This window comes from Alexandromys fortis, unplaced genomic scaffold, assembly GCF_014885135.2.
Source record: "Alexandromys fortis isolate MF-2015 unplaced genomic scaffold, M_Fortis_MF-2015_v1.1 scaffold_48, whole genome shotgun sequence".
Classification (NCBI taxonomy): Eukaryota; Metazoa; Chordata; class Mammalia; order Rodentia; family Cricetidae; genus Alexandromys; species Alexandromys fortis.
Window position 1 is genome coordinate 743,577 of NW_026067947.1, and position 19,419 is coordinate 762,995.

At 39.7% G+C, this 19,419-nt stretch overlaps 1 protein-coding gene across 1 annotated transcript in view; it reads right to left on the minus strand.

Annotated features, from left to right (window-relative positions):
• The window catches only part of Tafa4 (TAFA chemokine like family member 4), a 159,269-nt gene that overhangs the window by 16,768 nt on the left and 123,082 nt on the right, over window positions 1–19,419 (minus strand). Inside the window, exon 2 of the mRNA XM_050149405.1 lies at window positions 14,275–14,430. Coding sequence (XP_050005362.1) covers window positions 14,275–14,430 — 156 coding nt within the window. The remainder of the gene's footprint in view (window positions 1–14,274; window positions 14,431–19,419) is intronic.

Genomic DNA, 19,419 nt, shown 5'->3' on the forward strand with positions numbered 1-19,419 from the left:
CCTCCTAGCTTGAAACCTCTAGTGTCCAGAAGCAGAAAGGACCTGGGGCAACAGTCTAACATCAGAGCCCACATGCTGACCTTTAAATAAATATATACCTCTTCCTTGATGCAAGAGATGTCCACCAGAAACAAAACCTTATTTTTTTAAAAAAAAGTAGCAATATACAGAACATCAGTGTACTAAAACACTGTCCAGTTGGGCTATGGCAATACAATGGAATGAGAACATGGAATTATTTCACAACTTTCTTAAAGAGTCAGATTTTCTCCTTTACTTATGTAGCCACTGCTTCTGGGCTACCAGCTGATGGCCCCAATTAATAGCAATTATACCTGAGTCATATAGATTTGTCATCTAGATTAATCGTTCCATGTTTAAATTAGTGTGTGCCAAGACAGAAAGTAGTATGTTGTCGTACAGGTTGTTTATTGTAGGCGGAGACTGCTCGTTTGTTTCCCAGCTATCTAGACTCAAAATAAACACTCAGAAAGTATATTAATTGCAATACTGTTTGGCCAATAGTTTAAGTGTATTTTTAGCTAGCTTTTACAACTTGAATTAACCCATTTTTTTTATCAATCTGTGTGTGTATTACCATGTGGTTGTGGCCTACCAACAAGGTTTCATGCAGTGTCTGGCATCTGTCTCCTGCGGTAGCTATATGACTTTTTCCTGACTCCACATTCTTTTCTCTTTTATCTGTTTGGAATTTTTGTCTTGCTTATTTGGTTAAGCTACTGGCCAAAACAGCTTTAATTATTAACCAGTAAAAGCAAAACATATACAGAAGGACTTCCCACACCATTTCCTCGTCTCTGTCTAAATAAAAAGGAAGGTTTTAACTTGAACAAAGTAAAACTGCATATAACAAAGCAGGTATTAAGTAAGAATTATAGTTACAGTATTGTTATTATACTAATAATACTATACTAATATATTATACTGTAGTATACTATAGTATATTATGCTAATATACTAATAATATAATAATACAGTGTTATTATAACTAAGGAAAATTATAATAATAACTATTTAATTTTAATAACATTAAAGACTCCAGAATGATATAACATTACCTAAGTAAACAGGAAGTGCATTGTAAGCAACTTTTAAAACTTTAGAATTGACAGAGATGTCTCCCTGCCTGGACACTTTCCTGAAGCTCTTTTGTATTGTTGGAGCATCCATCTTTAGCCTACAGGCCCATAGTATCTGGCAGACTTTTCCATGAAGCAAGAAATTTTAAAGACAGTTCCACATATATTGGCAGTTTGTTAGTCACCTTTTTTTGTGTGTCCTGTAGAATGTTTTGCAGACTCTTTTGTGAAGCAGGAACCCTGGAGGACTGTCTCACCTTTAGGCAAGTTTAGCAGTCGTTTTTCTGTGGATCCTGCATGTCTAGTTTATATAGCATAATATTAAGCAGTCCAGACAAGAGCAGTTTTTTGCCCAAATAGCTAGCAAACTCCATAAGGAACCTCTTCAATGCCCATCATTCTCCTGAAGTAGATTGGTGCTGCCAGAGGCAGATGAGTCTCATTGTCATGAAAAGTTCTAAGTTCTTAAACATTTCAAATGCTATATTTTGTTAGTCTTTGAAAGGTTTGAAAAATATATATCCCTCTGAAATATATCATTATATATCTAGAAAACCTAACTAACATGACCGTGAACTTGACTATTATAGATGACTATCTATTAACCTATATTTTTAAATAATACATTACATTTTTAAATGAGCTGCACAAACAAAATACCTTAATCAAGATTGATCTTAAATTTGTATCAATAAAACAAGATCCATAACAATGGAAATCTCTAAGCATATATAGATTTTACATGAATGTAGTTAACCACATTGGGTGCCAATTTGTAGGTAGAGACCACTCGTTTGTTTACCAACTGTCCAAACCCAAAATAAACACTCAAAAACTATATTAACTGCAATACTGTTTAGCCAATAGCATAAGTATATTTTTAGCTAGCGGTTACAACTTAAATTAACCCATTTTTATTAATCTGTGTATTGTCATGTGGTTGTGGTCTAGTGACAAGGTTTCATCTGGTGTCCCGGTATCCACCATCTGTCTCCTGCAGTGGCTATATGTTTTTTTTTTTTTTCCTGACTGCCTTTTTTCTTTTCTATCTGTTTAAAATTTTTGCCTTGCTCTATTTTGCTAAGCCGCTGGCCAAAACAGCATTATTTATTTACCAATAAAAATAACACAATACTATAGAACTTCCCACATGAGTTCATGATGTCAGAGAGACTGCTATTAAACTAGGTGGATGGACATGAAGCTCAAAAAACATATTTTCTATCTCCAAATATCATAATGATCTCACCCTGAAGATGCAGGGAACTTCTTCACCTTTACCCACTTATTCTCTTTTGATTGTCTGGGGCACTGTCAGAAGCAGCGAAGGGTAGATGGAACCAAAAATAAAAACCAGGGTTTTTTTCTAAGTCGGTAAATTAATGGTAAGGGTACCAAACTTGAAGCTGTGTGGCAAAGTCTGTACCTAGCAGTCTCCCAGAATGTACAGTAATATGTTTATAATTTTAATTGTAGCCAGTGAGGGGGTGATGACTTGATACATGCATACAATATTCAAGCAAAGAGGGTGACATTTGCATCTCCTTATATATTTTAAAGGTTTTATGTCGGTGTCTGGTTCCAAGCTCCAACATAAACTATCTCTCTGGACTGGCATGGAGGCACGGGAATAAAAGCACAACTCACATGGTTTTATCCAAAGGAAGAGTCTCAGTGATCCCTCATGAAATCCCAAGTTCATATACTGAAAAAATTCCTCTCGTTTATTCTCCAAACAGCCTTTATACCATAATATAAGCTGAGGGGAAAATACATTAGCATTCTGTTTCCTAGGTAACCAGGTGAGTGTCTCTAGTCACACCCTCATCTACCTATGCCTGCTCTGTCACCTCTTCCTGGTCTGAGTGCTAGCTCTGTCACGTAGGCTTGAATTAGCATCTCTATTCAGGCATCCTCCAAATTACAGAGAAGAAGCAAAACAATATCCTGACCCTATGTTAGGGTAACGACAGCCTGTCTGGAAGGCTATGTGACTACTTCAGGTACAAACTATAGCTTAAGAGTCTGGCTGTCATATCATGTAGAAATATGGGTCTAGAGTTTTCATGGGTCTATGTCAGAGCCTCTGCATATGTATTCTAGCTATTAGTGTAGTATTTTTATGGGAATCCTGACTGTTAGAAAAAGTGGGTGTCTCACTCTTATGCCTGGTCTTAGAACTCTAGTCTTCCTGTTGGATTGTCATTCCAACCTTGATATGATAGTTTTTGCTTTATCTTCTTTTATTTTGTCATGTTTGGTTGTTGTCTCTTAGAAACCTGTTCTTTTCTAATGAGAGACAGGAAAGTAGTGGGTTCAGAGAAGAGGGGAAGGAACAGGGAGGAGTAGAAGAAGAGGAAACTATAATCAGGATATATCATATGCAAAAAGAATCTTTTCAGTAAAAAGAAAAAAGTGGGAAAAGATAAATGTTTCAACATAGTAGTTCAGTGAATGTGTACTACAGTGACCAAATCCAAGTCCTTCATATTCTATGCCTTTTTCATTAGTTGGGCCTAGAAGCCTTCGAACTCTTCTGTTGTGGTAAAATAGTGTGGTAGATTAGTAAGAACTGAGTTGGCATGACATATCATCAGGTAAAAGTGCTTTCTACGTGAGACTGGCAACTTGAATTCAATCCCTGGATGATGGAAAGAAAAAGAATATACTCTTAAAAATTGTCCTCTGACATCCATGTGCCTACCTGAATTCATACATAATAATAAAATAAAATTTAGATTAGTGAGTAATATGTAAAGTCTTACTATACTCATAGTGTCAACCAGATTTTTTTTATTGTATCCTGAACACTTTGGTCTGGTCCCAAATGGACATCAAGATAAATAACATACGGTTGTTATCCCTCTATTTAAATCACCATCTAAAATTATATAAATGTTAATGAAGCATAGTTATATTTACACAGAGTTAGAACTGAATAAAGTCAGATTTCCCTCTGTATACTGTGAATACCAATGGTTAATAAAGGACTGCTTTTGACCTATAGCAGGGCAGAGCTTAGCTAGGCAGGGAAAACTAAACTGAATGCTGGGAGAAGGAAGGCAGAGTAAAAGAGAAGCCATGTACCCCTGCCAGAGACAGATGCCAGAACTTTACCTGGTAAGCCACAGCCTCGTGGCAAAACACAGATTACTAGAAATAGGTTAATAAGATATGAGAGTTAGCCAATAAGAAGCTAAAGCTGATGGGCCAAGCAGTGATTTAAATAATACAGTTTCGGTGTGGTTATTTCAGGAGTCTGGGTGGCACAGAAATCAACTAGCGACTCCTTACAACAACTGAAGTGAAAGGACTTTTTATCTTTAAAATGTTTTCTTGAACAATAGCCTTGCTCAAAAGTGGGATCAGAGCTCCATGGAACACCTAGAAGCTACATCACATTGCTCCTGGTGTGACCAAAGGACAACACAAGGGGCAACGGGTCAGTGGCCCACCTGGAAGCCAGAAGACCCAGGTGGCCTCAGCAAGACTGCTAGGGGAGCACTGAGCATCTGGCTGAAGAGTGTGTTTGGGGCAAACCTTCTAGGTGCTCTCGAGGACTGTCTGAGACCTGATTCTTTAAGCAGATGAGAACAGTAACAGGCATCTGCACTGGCAGTTAATGTGATGGGACAGGGAGATCCATAGCTTATGGGGAAATGACTGGGTAGTGAGGCAGGGAACAGAAAAGCTTAGAGCAGGAAGAACTCTAAAAGAAAGTGTGAATTGGGTATAAATGAAGAGAAAAACAAGGAAGTCAATTTCCTGCAGAGAAATGCCCGAAACGTATACAAACTGAGGGGACACAAGACACTTCTGATGTCATATATGGAAAGGAACTTTAGGAAAATACTAAAGCTCATGTCACAGAAAAAGTATGCTCACGTGTTACGAGAGAAAGGTTAAAATACTACGGCCATTCCTATACTGCTGGTTTTAATGTGTGGATTGATGGGATTACTCTGATATTTCTATATACACATACATCATGAATCAATCAAGTTCATCTACCCTACTTCTCATTTTGCTCGGAACCCATTTCCCAGCATTCTTTCCAAGCCCTAGTAATCCCTCTTTTATTTAAAGTCTAATTTTCTTTTTGTATTTTACTATCTACACATGGGAGAGAACGTTTAGTGTTTCTCTGATTATCTAGGTGACTTATTTTTGCTTAGCACAACCTCCAGTTCCATCCATTGCCCTACAAATAGGATTCCATGACTCTCTGGTTAGGAATCTATTGTGTGATCTTCATGTGTTGATTGGCATCCAGACCAATTCCATACCTTAGCGACTGTGAAAAATAGCTATAACAGTACCACACAGGATTCTCTTTGGTGTACTGATTTTCTTTCTTTTGCATGCTATACACAGGATTAGGATTTGAAGACTAAAAGAGAGATCTAAACTAGTTTAGAAACTTCAGTGCTATTTGCTATAGTAGCTCTGTTAATTTCCATTCCACTGTACCACAGTTTTGTTTTATATAGACATTTTAACCAGCATTTATTTTTTAAAATTTTCAGATGATGCACATTCTGCAATAGTATCTCCTTACAATTCTGATTTGCATTTTCCCAATAGCTTGGTGCTGAACATGTTTTCGTGTATTTGTTGGTCATCTGTTTTCTTCACTGAGTACTGTATATTCAAACCATTTAACATGTTTTAATTAGGCTGCTGCTTCTTGAGGACTTTCTTTTTCAGTTCTTCACAGATTCTGTATATTGGCCCAATCAGACATATAGCTGGCAATGGTTCCCTGATGTTCTGTATGCTGTCTCTACTCTGTTGATAGTTCCCTTTGCCACTGTTAGTTTTTGTCTCTGCTTCCTGTGCTTTGAGAATATTATCCAGAAAACCACGGCCTGAACCACTGTCCTCAAGTGTTGCCTCTGTGTTCCTTCCAGTAGTTTCTAAAATTTGTGTGTTACGATAAATTATTTGATCCATTAGAGTTGACCTTTTAAAATATTGATTTATTATTATGTGTCTGATGGAGGGTGTGCTTTAGCATGTGTGTAGATTTCAGAGGACAGCTCTGTGGCCTTGGTTCTCTCCTTCCCCCTTTATATGGGCCCTAGGGATTGAATTGAGTGTTGGGTTTGTGTGACAAATCTCCTTACACAGAGACATCTCATTGAACTGAGCTGTGTTTGTTCTAATAGAAAAAAATAATAAAAGTGATGCCTTTGAATATTCTGCATGTATATATCTATTACATTATTCTAATTTTTAAAAATATATGTTTTAAAGGTTTAGATAAAAGGAAATACAGTATCAGGTTTTAGAAATTTTTTAAACCAGTTTTCCTTTGTTTGCTTAAAAAGTGTTGCTCGTTAAAATAACAAGCTACTCTTGAGTTTTAAATTGCCACATTCGCAAAAACAAAATCCTGTTTATACCTAACACACAGTAAGGGGTCGTAGTGACAGATTATCTCGATGGAGATTCTCCATGAAAGGGCTAACAGCAAATGTTCCTCAAGAGAGGAAAGAGAAGGGGCAAGTGCAGAAAAGGAAGCGGCAGTTTTGGAAGTCCGTCCTCACTGAGGATTGCCTATGATTCCTGCAGCAAAGATGAGAACTGGCAGGGCGGTGGTGGTGCACACTTTTAATTCCAGCACTGGAGAGTCAGAGGCAGGCGAATCTCTGTGAATTCAAGGCCAGTCTGGTCTACAGAGCTGGTTCCAGGACAGGCTCCAAAACTACAGAGAAACCCTGTCTCGAAAAACAAAACAAACACAAGTTGAGAACTGACTGGGGCCAGACCTCAGAAGGAGCATGGAGAAAGAAAAGCCGCTCAAACAGTTGGAGCCTTGCTCTGAACTGAAGAAAGACCAGGAGTTGGATTCTACTAAAACAACTGTCAATGACATCTGCCCACTTTCCTGGCCCATTTCTCCACAGGAGTATGCCTTGTGGGAGGTATGTCTGCCACTCCTGCTAGAGAACATCACAATCTACTCTAAACAAGAAAGTGCCCCATTATGTCTATTTTCTATTTTCAAAGTAAAATTCCTTCAAAAGCCTCATTCATGCCTTCCTGGCTAAGGAAAACACATAATAAATGCCTTCATCTTTAAGTTATAATGGACTTCTGGTTTTAACAGAAAGGAAAAATCATGACAGTGGCACCCCCTGTTTTTTTAATGGCGTTTTCTACATCTAAGTGTCAAATAACTAGAGATTTTGCATGACACAAAGAAGGGACTGCCTTCTCAAGAGTTGGTCTCTCATTTGTTGACTTAGTTTAGTTGTATTTACAGAGTTAAGGCCATTATGTTTGGCCGTTGAAATAATGTTTTATGTATTCTTTAAGAATTTTATACCAGATACATTAAGTTCATCCACCTCTGCCCAGATCATTATCTCTCTCTCTCTCTCTCTCTCTCTCTCTCTCTCTCTCTCTCTCTCTCTCTCTCTCTCTCTCTCTCTCTCTCTTTCCTATCATGTTCAGTTTATGTTGTCAAAATACTCTGGGCACAAGACCTGCCCTGGAGTGTGGTAAAGACACCAGGTGTCAAACCATTAATGAAAACTGACTTTCTCTCAACAGCCACCAAGTACCAATGGCCCCTCAGCTAGGCTCAGGCGTCATACCTGCCTCCATTCCTTCATGTTGGAATATTGATTGCCTTCAGTTTGTATAACTCTTGGTATTTTTGTTTTTAATGATGAGTGATTCCTCCTTGCCAAACACAGACTCACCAATACATGTGAGACAATGGAACTTCAAAGTCAGGGTTTCTCAACCTTGCCATTTGAGACCTGGTAATTCTTTCCTGTACAGTCTCCTACCCTATGCACTGTGAACTGTACCTCTGTAGCCTCTACATAACAGGTACCAATAAACGCTTTCCCGGTTTGCCTAATGCCCTGCAGGGGGCACAAAATCCATGTTTCTCAGTCATAGATATTTAATACTTTGTAGGCAAACTCAAAAAAAAAAGGGAGACTTTTGGTTGGTGGAAGAAATCCTAATCCACAGTAAAGGGCACAGCAACTCTATCCCATGTCTCCCTACCTGCCTCAATCATGGACAATGCAGCCCTTCTGAAATGTGTATGTACTCACTTGCTCTCACTCATAAAGACACAAATTCAGGGCTCTCCATGTAGCCTGTGCTGAAGAGGGGGCCTATCGAATGTGGGGTCCACACCTTCCCGTTCAGCAGTCCTAGGGAGCTCTATAGGAACTTGGTCCACAGCAATTCCCGTTTTTCTACTGGCACACAATCTGCTTCCTCTACTCTCCTGAAATGTGAACTCCCACTCCAATTTCCAGGGCTCTGTGTTCCTCCAGTCTTTGGAGGAACGTGCTTGCCCAGTCACTCACTTACTCTTTGTGCTGCCTCATGCCCTTCTCCTCCTTTGTCAACTCCCCCCTAGGCAGTTAAGACCCACTGTTTCTCATGGGGTCCTCAGGTGGCCTTCTCTCTTTGCCATAGAATTCTGCATTTATGAGAGCTTATCTGTCCCTCTTTCTTTATATACTATGGGCTTCTTGGAAGTGGTATTAGAGTCCACTATTACCCTATCCCCAGCATATAGGGTAAGGCCAACATCAAGGAGCTCAATTAAAACTTGATAAATGATCCAAGAGACTCAAGATGTAGATCCTGCCAACTCCCAAGATACTCGTGTGAAGTAAGCTTCACTGCCATTGTCCTGACTGCCCCTGACAGAAACTCAATGGCAAGGAGAATAAACCCAACCGAAACACTAAACCCAGTGAGAACACATAATAAAGAGAGATCCTGTCTCATCACACAGCCTCCATTGCCATGGAACTGTCTGATCCAAATAGTACACTCTTTCATAACTAAACCAGTCCTCATAAGTGAGAAAGGCAGAAAAATTTTATCAAAATACTTTAAAATACCTTTAAAAGTAACTATCTTTCACCCCAAGGCTTTTGTCTTATTAATCTGTTTTAATTCCGATATTTACAAAGCATTCGTTTTGACAAAATAAATTAAGGTTTCTTGTAGTGCGTATTTATCTCGTGTTATCATAAGGCCAGTCAGCATTACCGCTATAGGGCTAGGTTTTGATAAATGTATGAGCATTGCTCCTGTCAGAGAATGGCCTTGTATATGCCAGTACAGGGTTTTAAATTAAGAGTTCTTACCCACAGAACAACTGTCTGTTTCAGGACACAACCACAGCTCAAAATTAGCCCCCTTCTCCTTCAATATCCCCAATGTGAGTTGAAGATGAATTTAAATAATTCAGAGCTAATTGTAATTTTAAAACTGGGGTGATTGGATAAAAATATCTGAGTTTTGTATTTAACTAACAAAGTCTAGGCTTTTACAGAAATGAATGCACCAGATAAGTATCTGTGGTGTGGATTAACAATAATGCAAAAGGATATTCCAATTTCTATGTCAACATTAATTAGTGCCCTGCTCCAACATCTCCGTGCCTTTGTTTTAATTTAAATGTAAATTCTAGTGAATTTTATGTTTTATATCCTCTCTATTCTTATTTACAAATAAGATAAGAAGGACGTATCAGCAGAGAATGGGTCTAACCACACGCCAATTAACATGATACTGCATAATTATTATGGGATAAAGATTAAGCAGGTAAAGCTAAAAAAAAAAAAGCCCTAATGAAAACATTCAGATAAGGAATAGATGGCAGGGTAGAAGGGAAACAGATGTTCATCCTAACTAAAGCTTAAAATGCCTGTGCTCTCTCAGTGACTTCGAGCCAATAAGCATTCTTTGATCACGGCTGTTTACCAAAGAAAGCTAGGTATGGGGGAAGAGAACAAGAAGGCGCAGTCAGTTCTCTTTGGGATACTGCTTGGTAGTCTCTGGCCATAAATGTTATATGGAAGTTACGTATTACATAAATCAAATGGTGTCCTATCCAATATGAAGCTTTATGCCAGACATACCCATTTCAATTCATACTAGTCACATGCGGATCACGGTTTCTCTTGAGAGAGAGAACATTTGTATCAAAAAAGAAAGTCCTGCCCAACAGAACAGCATAGAGGTCCATCAAGTACCAAATATATGATTGTCAGTCATCCCTTACTGATCCTAAATGCTTGAAAGATCAGTTGTAGCTGGTCCGTGAATGTGTTGGATTTACTATAGACACAGCCAAAATACCCATCAATAGAGGAATAGCTTAGTTACAGTCAATCTTTTCAATAGAATTCTGTGGGATTGATTTAAAAAAAAATAAACCAAGTCAGATCAATACACATACCTATGATCCAATACTGATAGAAGAAATTGGGTGGACATAAGAAACCATACAAAACGTACAATGATAATTGCAATCTAGACCCTATCTCTAAAATGTATAGATACACCAAAAATATACTAAATATTATAGCTATTCCCAGGGTGAAAGACAAAGATGGGGTTTGGGTATTTTTATTATTTTTACAGGTGGGGAGAGATCTAGAGTAGTCACATTTTTTCTTTGTGGGGGAAACTTGGGGTGTTCAAATATTTCCTTCACTAAGATGAAGGTGGCAACAGAAATCATCATCATGTCAGTAGTTGGCGAGTTCCACTACAAGTGCTGACTACTGCAAAATACTACATGTAAAACTTTTTCTCCGAAGATGCTAGGCTAGACAGGATATAAAAATAGTCCACATTATGATTCATCACTTCCTTAGAAGAGGTTTCAGGCCCACAGAGAAAAAGGTAGCTGTTACCATCAACGATTAGTTAGGATGAGTCAGTTCTCTGTCAGGCTAAAACTAGTCCACAGCCAGCCTGTGCTGGAAGGTGAAAAGACTGCTTGCGGACTATCAGGAGGGTGCGCACACAGCAGGGAGTACACACAGCAGGGTTTTGCAGAAAAATGGTATGGAAAGAAACAAAACAATACAGGAGATCTGAAAGTACAGAGGCATTCAGTAAATCACATGTATGTCCTGGAGCAGAGGTAGGTGGAAAGCAACATGCTCTGGGGTGGCCGAGACAGAGGAATTGAGAGTGGAGATGGAGATGCAGTAAGAGCTTGGAAATGTTCTTGAGCGTGGAACAGAATCTGAAGCTCATCTTACAGACTGGTTGCCTAAGTGTGTTTTAGCACAAGAGTAACAGGTCCAGTCTGTTTTTTCAGATCATTCTAGATGTGGAATGGAAACCAGAAGGGGAGGACTCATGAGAGCAAAATGTACGTTGGCCTCTGGAGTAAGGAGTTAGCAGGTGTGGGGATGGGGAAAGTAAGCTGATGTGAGAGACAGAAGGAGACAACACAGGACTTGCAATAGTAGATGGAAAAAATTAATAGTTCCTGTGGTCCTGGCTGAGGATAGAGTAACTTAGGGAGTTTAAGTATCATTTTTAATATTTCTGTTCATGCTTTGAAAATGTCATATTGATCTTATTCACTAATACTCCTCGCCCTTACTCATTCTGGGTCCACTCCCAACCTTCTTACCTCTCCCAACTGTTTATACTCTTGTTGCTGTTTTGTAAAGTTCACTGGTTTCTGATTGTATGACCCATACAGTCATCATTTTGAGGTCATCCACTGGAACATGGTAGACCAGGGACACTCTTCTTATGAACACTGATGCTCCCGTCCCTAGAAACCATCAAATGTAACTGGAGGTTTTTCTCCCACCCACCAGTTCACGAATAACCACTCAAAGGCTTAGTATTAATTACAAACTGTTTGACCAATGTCTCAGGCTTCTTACTACCTAGCTCTACATATAAATTAACCCACTTCTAATAATCTGCATATTGTAACATGCCCTGTGGCTTACCAGTAATGCTCTGTCATCTTATGCCTTCGGTGACTGCTGGCATCTCTCCTGACTCCTCCTTCTTTCCCTCTCTATTTCTCCTTGGATTTCCTACCTAGCTATATTCTGCCCTGCCATAGGCCAATGCAGCTTCCATATTAACCAATGGTAATAAAACACATTCACAGCACACAGGGGGACATTCCACATCAATCAACTGTTAAATGTTCCTTCTCAGGTAGAGGTGGGAGTTCCTGAGTCCCTCCTGAGTCCATGCCAGAATGCTGACTGACTTGATCTTATGGGTTTGAGTGCAGTGGTACTGTCATATCCAGAGGACACTCTTTGGCTCCTGTCCTCCCTGACCTCCGGCTCTTACAATCTTTCCATCTCCTCTTTCGTGATGTCGCTGAATCTTGGGGTTTGAGGAGGGTTGATATAAATGTTCCACTGGTGGCGCACTCCCCAGACACACAAAGGGCAGTGACTGAGTGTCTGTGTTAAATGTCTACTCTGAAGTGTCAGGTTGTTTTGTTTTTTAAATGTTAAAGCTCCTTAGCCCTTTTACAGGTCTGTAATCCTTTGTCAATAATCTACAGAGTTCTGAAGAGGCAAAGGTTTCTGTAGATGATAGTGAAAGCTCCTTGCCTTAACATAAGATTATTTACCTTGACATATGTCATATTAAATGAAGATTCACAATTTTCACTGCAGAAATTGTACTGTCTATGGTAGATTAAAGCGTGTATGTTAGGTTATAGATGGTATTGTAGTTTGAATGTTATTGGACCCCATAAACTAATAGGGAGTGGCATTAGCAGGAGGTTTGGCTTTGTTGACTTAGATATGGTCTTATAGGAAGAAGTGTGCCACTGATGTTTTCCTTTATAAGAGCCACCATGCTCATGGTGTCTCCTAACTAAGACAGATGGAATATGTTCCATGTTATCCTTATAAAGTCTGAATGCAGCAAGACAATCAAGCCCAAGGCTTCTGATAGGAAGTGCAAAGTTTCCCTTTGCACTTTCCCCTTGAAAGGTAGTTGAGAGGTACATTGTAAAACTGTAACCACCCAGTGCACAAATGTGGGCGTGGCTCTGTGTTTGGGGGAGTGGAGTCAGTTATTATCACTGACTGTGCAATAAGATGCAGCATTAAGAATCTGATTGTTTGTGTCTTTGCTGCTGACCTTCCAACAGGTGTCTCAAAGACTCCTGAGCTTGTGATGCCAGATTCATGAAGCCTCCAGACAACTGCAGATCAAGTTGTCTTCTTGTGAGGACAGAAATTTGTTTCCAACAAGGTGTCTGCTATAAGAGCCATGGGACTCAGAATCAATCCCAGGCCTGGTCATTTATTTTATATATATTCTTTCTCACACACAAGCTATAGGTATAATACTCTGCTAGGGGACTTGGAGACTATCAATGAATAATGCATAATCCCAAACTTTTATCAGGAAAATTGCTCCAGTGATGTTTTATAAATGTGTGTTAACACAATAAAGTAGGTCCTGCAAAGGTGGCTCCATGGTTAAAAGCACTTGCTGATCTTGCAGAGGACCCAGGTTCAGTTCCCATCACCCACATAAAGCTTCAATTGTGGGGGCTCTGACACCATCTTCTGGCCTCCACTGTCACTGCAAGCACATAGTGCACATGCATACATGCCAGCAAAACATTCACACACATACAATTTTTTAAAAATAAATTTTAAAACATGAAAAACTAGACTGATGAAAGGATATTAGTAACAAGGTGGACATTGCTTTGTACCACTAAGCAGGAAGTAAAAGGCCACACGACCAGTTCTAAGTATAGTCACCTCTCCATGTACATTGATCAAACATCTTCAGGCTTAAGTGATCACAAATAGAAATTACTTTGTTTTAAGTATATGTGTCCTGAAAACATACAGAATTTTGTCTCCATAAAATATAAAAAAATAACATAGCATTTACATTGTTTTAGACATTATAGGTTAGATGACTGCAATTATACAAGAGGGTGAACACAGGTGGTAAACACCATCCATCACTTTTAAATGATGCTCTTGAGCCTCCATGGATATTTGGGTATTTATAGAGAATCCCAGAACCGGTTCCATGAAAACAGTAAGGGACATATATACAAAGGGAGACGGAAGAAAAAAGTGCTTGGTCTAAGTGGCATTTGGAGATAGGTGAGCAAAGTAGCTTTAAACTACCACCCAACTATCCCATAATGAAACACACACACACAGAGAGAGAGAGAGAGAGAGAGAGAGAGAGAGAGAGAGAGAGAGAGAGAGATTATTAAAGGCTTGCCTTATTCATCAAGAGATTCTTGAAGCTCAGATTTCTGTTAACTTTTCGACAGATGCTTCCCTCAAAGCACCATGGATTTCAAAAGGATTTTCAGTCCTTTTGAAGTCCTAGAGAGACTGACCAGAAAGGCCCTTACCTTCAACACAAGAAGGCTGTGCTCGAGTTGTGCCGGCCACCTGGCCTGGGAAGCAGGAACATTTGACGGTTTGAGAGCGTTCCTCTATGCGGTTCTTATTGCAGCAGCGGTGCACAGCGACTACCTCACAGGTACCCTGCTTGATGACGTGGTGGCCTGGGAAGTAACGAGAGAACAGAGACCAGCTCTTAGAGTGGGACAAGATCAGTAAGAACTTAGAGATGCTTTGACTACCTGTCCCCCCCCCCCAGCTATGCTATTATCTTGGTAGTATTTCCATTTGATGACGTCTCAAATAAACATAAAATTAATAAGAAAGATGCAGAATACTTCAGAACTCTTATTTTACATTCATGACATGGCTTGAGAGATGTTGCTGAAGTAATTAGGACTGCTGATTGGTTGATTTTAAAGAAGCAGATCCCGGATTATCCAGATAGACACAATATAATCCCTTCAGCCCTTAAAAGTGGAAAGACTAAAAGCATGCATGGGCTTAACGACTGTTGTGAGCTTGCAGATGGAGGAAGCCATGGGTGGACGAACTTGAGACTTCTGTCTCATTAGACACGAATTCCTCAAATAGCCTGAATGAGGCTGAAGTTGATTCATCGCCACAGCATCCGTAACGGACTGCAGCTCTGTTGATATCACGACTGTTGACATCTCAGACCCAAGAATCTAGGGGACAATCAGGCAAACCCAGACTTCTCCTCTTCTGGGATGCGGTGCTGCCTTGATGACAACTTGTTAGAACAGCAATGGGAAATAACCGTTCACCCAGATTTACCAGTGTGCTTGCGACCACACCTGATGTATCATTCATGATCCGTCTCACCTGCTAGACATGCACAGTTACAGGCTTCAGGACATCAGTGAATGTCTTCTAAAAATGACTCCTCATACAATTAGTCAGAACATTTTCTGGTGTGTGCTGTTGTGCAATATCTATACATGCAGGTTGTCCCAACAATGTCCTCGTCTCCCCTGTCCAGATGCTACTAAAGTAGCACACCTCACATCCAGCTGTTGCATGCCATTCACTTCCTTTAATCAGAATCTATTCCTCAAACTGACAAATCTTCCTTGACCTTGGCATTCTTAAGGAACACATGGCAATCACTTTACACATTTTTCCTCTTTGATTTTTTTTAATAAGCCTTCTTCTTAGACTCAAGTCATTCACTTTTAGCCAAGTACCCTAACAGAGACTCCATGTTCTCCTCACACCAGGGGACACATGATGCCCTATTATCCCATTCTTACAATGTTAGCTTTAATCACCAGGTAACTTTCAGGCTTCTTTGTTGTGAAATTCTATTTTCTCTCATTTCTATATCATTATTCTATATATTATTATTTATATATTAATATAATATGAATTCTGAGAAGAGAAACATTGAAACTATATACATTTATTTGCCAGTCTCCAATCCTCTGATTTTAGAACCCATTGATAATTTATACTTGAATCAATCATTAATTTGATGGTTATAAGAATGATTCTCTATTAGTATTCAAATTGTCCCAGATCCGCACAGGAGGACAACCTTCACACGACTGCTGTATTATTTTGACATGGATCTTATTTTAAACAATTTACTAAGCTTATGGACCACAAGAACATTCTAGGCATATCCCATATTTTCCCAGCTCTCCTCATTCCTCTAGCCTTGATGACTTTTAGGAAATAGTCAGATGTAGAAACAATGTCCTTCATACATAGGCTTAGTCACTACTCCGATTAAGTGATTTGGACTCTGTTGGTGTACATATATACACATCCATGGACTGCATTTACACAGATATCATCAAGTACTAGTCAAGTATCACAAGTTCATACTACCCCCTCCAATACTGTTCCATTACGAACAGTTAAAAAACATGACCTTCACAGTCCATAGACACTGGAGTAGAATGGATACCATGCTTGTCTTTATCACCAAAAATATGCAGCAGAAACAGTGCCCAGGCAGGTCAAAGGTCAGGAAACTTCCATCCCTGGTGGTCACATCCCTTACTTGGGGATGACTGTGGTATGAGCTCCTAAATTCCATTGCCAAGATCCATACATGAGCTTGCAAGCAAAGCCGTTCTAGTGACCCTTTCCCAAAAAAAACACCAGAGCTGATCTGTGTGACTATGGTATACCACACAGAACTAAAGATAGCCATTTTCTCTGCAACATAAAAATGCAAATGAAATTGGAGATATTATAGCCCTACCTCCAAATACAACCAAACTCAAGGTTAGGGATTCAACACATACACCGGAAAAGGGCATCAGCATTCTGGCTGCAACAAGCAGAAAGTCCTACTAGATTATTAAATGATCATAGAGAGACCATAATGAAGGCAGCTCTATGCTTCTTTTAGAAAATGAAAGAAATATGCTTTAATAACTTCTTAGAAAAGTTAACAAGTAATTTGGACCTCCACTAATAATATGGTTGGCTTGGTGCTCTGTTGCTGTTTGGATTACTATGCACAAACACAAGTGCATTATCTTCTGTTCAAACTTAGAATTATTTCAATCCTCCTTGAATGATCATTTTGCCTGACTCTAGATTGCCTTTACTCATATGAACCAATCTATTGTAATTCCTGGATTTGAAGACTTATTTTTTTTTTGTCTTCTAACCTAAGAGAAAATAGTACAACAGTGACACTGCTTAAAATCCTTAGGAGTACCCACACTGTGGTACATCAGAGAAGTGATAACATCTCAGACTTGATTAAATATGGCAGGCACTGTTGGGAGCATTTTACAAATATCCTGTGTGAGCTAATAAAAATGCTGTGAGGTAGGAATTATTTTTAGCCCAGTTTTACTTCTTAACAAAATATACAAAAATTGTTTCACCTAAAGGTCACATAAATACACTACTTGCATTTGAATCTCACCTCTTTACAATCTGTGTAGGATGGGAGGAAATGGTGTTTCTGCCACAACCATTCACACAGCACATGTCAGCATCCTGCTAAAACTTACTTTCACTCTCAATGATAGTGTTTTTATGGCTCTAGACACACATGGTTTCTGGGAATGTGTGTACTGGCAAGACTGGCCCTTAATCTGTGGGAAAAAAAAAACTGTTTTATTCCTCTGCAGTCTCCCAGTATAGAAGATAAACACTCCAGAGCAAGGGTCAACATGAGAACTGCACACAACATGCATTGCACGCAAAAATCACTAATTACAGTTGTTTGCCCTCCTCATGTTAGCACACTACATTAGGCAAGGTGAGAGAGAGGGACCTATTAGGCCCACCATACAGAGAAGGTGGGTATTTACTTAGTGGGTTATGAGGGGAAAGGGAAAGAAGGGAAGGGAAGAAGGGAGAGGAGCAGAGAGATAGAGACAGAGACAGAGATAGAGAGAGGAGGGAGAATGGGAGAAGTGGGGAGAAGGGAGAGAGACAGAAGCTGCATTTTCTGGACAGAGGAATGAAAAGGAAAGACTTGCAGTCTGGAAGCAGAAGGAAGACCTGATTGCCTCAGCAGATGGGGCAGGGAGTGGGCAGGGCTTGTCTATTAAAGGGACAAAACAGACCATTATAGTCCCATCTCTTTTTTTATAATAAAAACATGGGAGGTTAGGCACAACAGGTTAAAGAAATTGGGGCAGTGGATTCTCAAGACTGCTTCCTACTTATTTGTGGGCATTATCTTGGAGGAGAACCTGAGAAAGCTGGGTGCTGGTCATATCTTGGAGTAGCTAGTCTCTTTGCTCCTGTCTGGTGTTTGTGGTACGGAAATGTCTGGTGTCTCTTACACCTTTTTAAGGTATTGCCAAAAACAGAGGACAAAGTTAAATTTAGGGGGAAAAATATGTTTAGAACCAAGGAATTGAGAAGGGTATATCTGACCTGTTTAAGGTGGATCCTTCAATTCAGCTCCCTGGAACTCATAAGAATTCTTTGGGTTTGTGAAAACATAAGTTTTAGAAATATACATTGTATAAACAGTAGCATATTTATATCAGAATGACTGTGACAGATATTTTTGCAAAATAAAAAGTATCTTTAAGACTATGAAAGGCGGAGTCGCCATGGTTCTCCCACTCCAGACAGACGCAGGTTAAGATCCTCCCTGGTTAACCAACTCGTGGGCTACACAGAATATTAGAAATGGGTTAGAACAATATGTAAGAGCTAGCCAATAAGAGGCTACAGATAACGGGCCAGGCAGTGTTTAAAAAAATACAGTTTCCGTGTAATTATTTCGGGCATAAGCTAGCCATGGGGGCAGCCGGGTGCCGGGGACACAGCCCCGCCGCTCTAATCTCTACAGAGTGGCACCCAACATGCTAATGAACTCCACGTAAAACCTGAGAGGGCTTAAAAAGGAGAGAGAGAGAATTTAAGACAGCTTTTTGCTGTTTCTGGGTTGTGTGCCGCAAAGAAATTGTCCTGACTCAGCAGCAGGAAAAAACTGGCTGTTTTAAAATGTGATGGGCTAAATCCACTTAAAAACCTAAGAGAGCTTAATTTAAAACAAACAAAAAAATTATGGGACTGGATGTTTGTGTTCCCGCTTGGGATCAGAAAAGAGTGCTCTGAGACCATGCAGATGGCTCAGCACTCCCCGCCTGCACCTGGGCAGAAGGCAGAATAAGGCTTAGGCAGGCGGAAGAGCATGGCAGATTCCTGCCGCCATACAGAGACGCGTTTTCAGACTGTGCAGTGTTCTGCGTGTCAGATTTGGCTGTAACTTGGATGAAAAGAGTTTCTGTGCTGCACACTCAAGTCTCACAATTAAACTGCTGATTGCGGCTCCAATGTGGACTGCTGTGTGCCTGGAACTGTGAATGGTTCAGGGGCACCAAATGGATCTGAGGCAGGAGCGGCTGCTCCATGCTGAACTGTGCTGACCTCAGGCAGGAACTACCGTAATTGCCATAATAACAGTGCAGTTAAGGTTTAGACTGGGCAGGACACAGGCAGTACTGTATTACCTGTACATGGTGCAACTTAAGTTTTTAAGAAGTGCTTAACATTTTAAGAAATGCTCCTGGATAGTGAAAAAATTACAGATTCACAATAAAACAGATTCAGACATAAAAGACCTTTATGGATCACATTGTTGGATGAATGTACGTAGGCTTGGGAAAGAGAAGAAAAAGAATATAAAGAATAAAGTTAAT